Here is a 1,822-nt window from a genome sequence, read left to right on the forward strand (position 1 = left end):
CACACACACACTATAGTCTATAGATATAAACCATCGTGCTATAATGAGGAGAGACAAGTTAAGAAACCATTGTACCGAGAAAGGTCCTTGACCCTTAATAGTGCCTATTGGTTGCATCATTATGCTAGCTGAAGTTGCTGCCTCAAATGCAAGAATCCCCTTAATACTACTAACTGGGAAGATGACTTAATTTCTTGTTTGAAAAATTCAAATTTTGTGTGTAGATGGATCGTAGTTTGATGTATAATAGGAATAATTTTGGTCGAGCGGGGCTAAGGCCTGAAGATACATGGGTAGTAATATCTAAGAATAAAGAAATAAAATATGTTATGAAGATTTGTATTGTATTTTGAGATTATTATATCTTATATCTCAATCTAAAATAATCATGTTGTAAATTGTGATGCAAACTTAGAACTAATATCATTTTGGTTTATGTCGTTGTTTGTATTTTAGTTGTTTTTAAACTGAAAAATGTATGGATTAGATGTTTTTGCTGATAATTGACAATTAATATGACTTGTTCGTTGTTTATGAGTAATTAAGATGACATATAGATCTACCTATTGTTTTATTGGTTGTAGTAATGAGAAGAGGAAAGTTATATATATACTATAGTCTATAGATATAAACCATTCATGTGCAGTTATGAAGAGAGGAAGGTTAAGAAATCATTGTGCCCAGAAAGGTCCTTGACCCTTCTGTAATAGTGACACCTTACTACTATTTTTTTAATGATGTATTTTATTTTGATTTTTTTAGGGAAGTGGACATTATTTGGGACAAACTGTTGAGAGAAGTATGCTTTTGTAGTCACCAAAGATACATTTATTCATTTGCACAAGGCCTCGTTAAGCAGTCCTTACTAGGATTGTTACAATTTGATTTTCAGTAAATTATTACATAAATTAGTGTTTAACAAATTTAATTTTTTGTGATCTTTATGTAGATGAATCGTAGTTGGATGTATAAAATGACTAATTTTGGTCGAATGGGGCTAAGACCTGAATTTGTAGAAGGCGTCACTGATTTTGTAGAGTATGCAAAGACACTAGAACTTTTTCAACGTAATGGTGTGCTTAAGTGTCCTTGTAATAAATGTCAATGTTTGAATTATGAAAAACCAGATATTGTTAAGGGCGAAGGATCCAAGATTTAAGCAAATGAGTGAGATCGGTAAGAAGGCTAGACCATCTACTAAGGGTGGTTCTCTACACACAAGTGGGGCTCAAAGTCAAGGAAGTATCAGGAGGAAATTGGTATGTATCATTTTTCTGTAAGTTTTTATATATTTTAGGTATTAATATTTAATTACTCTTGATTATAACTTAATTAGTTCAATATGTAGGAAAAGGAACTAGGAAGATTGGTAACTCAGACTGAGGCATTCAAGGTAACACGCATAAGAAAGAAGAAAAATCTCGAAGATCCAGACGTGTGGGTTGAGCCGCGAGCTGAATTGACCTATGTAAGCCTCTAATTTAAACTAATAGTTACTTATTTTCTAAATTTATATTCTAATAATAATACCATTCAATTTAAAATCGATATCTTCAAGTTTTGGAGGATTTACGACAAACTTAACATGAAGAAATCGAGGTATGCCACTTACCTAAGAACAAGCTAAGAGAGTGTGGCTAGCTTGATTGGTGGGCCGAGTAGATATGACTATGCCTATGGCATGCCACAACAGACCTTTCGTGAATATCATTCTGAGTTTGAAGGCCTAAGTAGTTCCTATGATGATGAATCGACATAGAGTATGAGGGTCTTAAGGCTCAATTAGATGCATTACTTGCTTCAGGAGGGATTCCCCCTTGTT

At 33.4% G+C, this 1,822-nt stretch overlaps 1 protein-coding gene across 1 annotated transcript; it reads left to right on the forward strand.

Moving 5' to 3' along the window:
* Nucleotides 1–1,163: 1,163 nt before the first annotated feature.
* LOC125809047 (uncharacterized) lies at nt 1,164–1,584 on the forward strand. Its single transcript, XM_049488720.1, has 3 exons — nt 1,164–1,259; nt 1,349–1,468; nt 1,543–1,584. Exons 1-3 carry the CDS (start codon nt 1,164–1,166, stop codon nt 1,582–1,584), a joined length of 258 nt encoding a protein of 85 aa, XP_049344677.1.
* Nucleotides 1,585–1,822: the final 238 nt, after the last annotated feature.

The sequence above is a fragment of the Solanum verrucosum genome, unplaced genomic scaffold (assembly GCF_900185275.1).
Source record: "Solanum verrucosum unplaced genomic scaffold, falcon-dt-bn FXZP01000296.1, whole genome shotgun sequence".
In the NCBI taxonomy this organism is placed as follows: domain Eukaryota; kingdom Viridiplantae; phylum Streptophyta; class Magnoliopsida; order Solanales; family Solanaceae; genus Solanum; species Solanum verrucosum.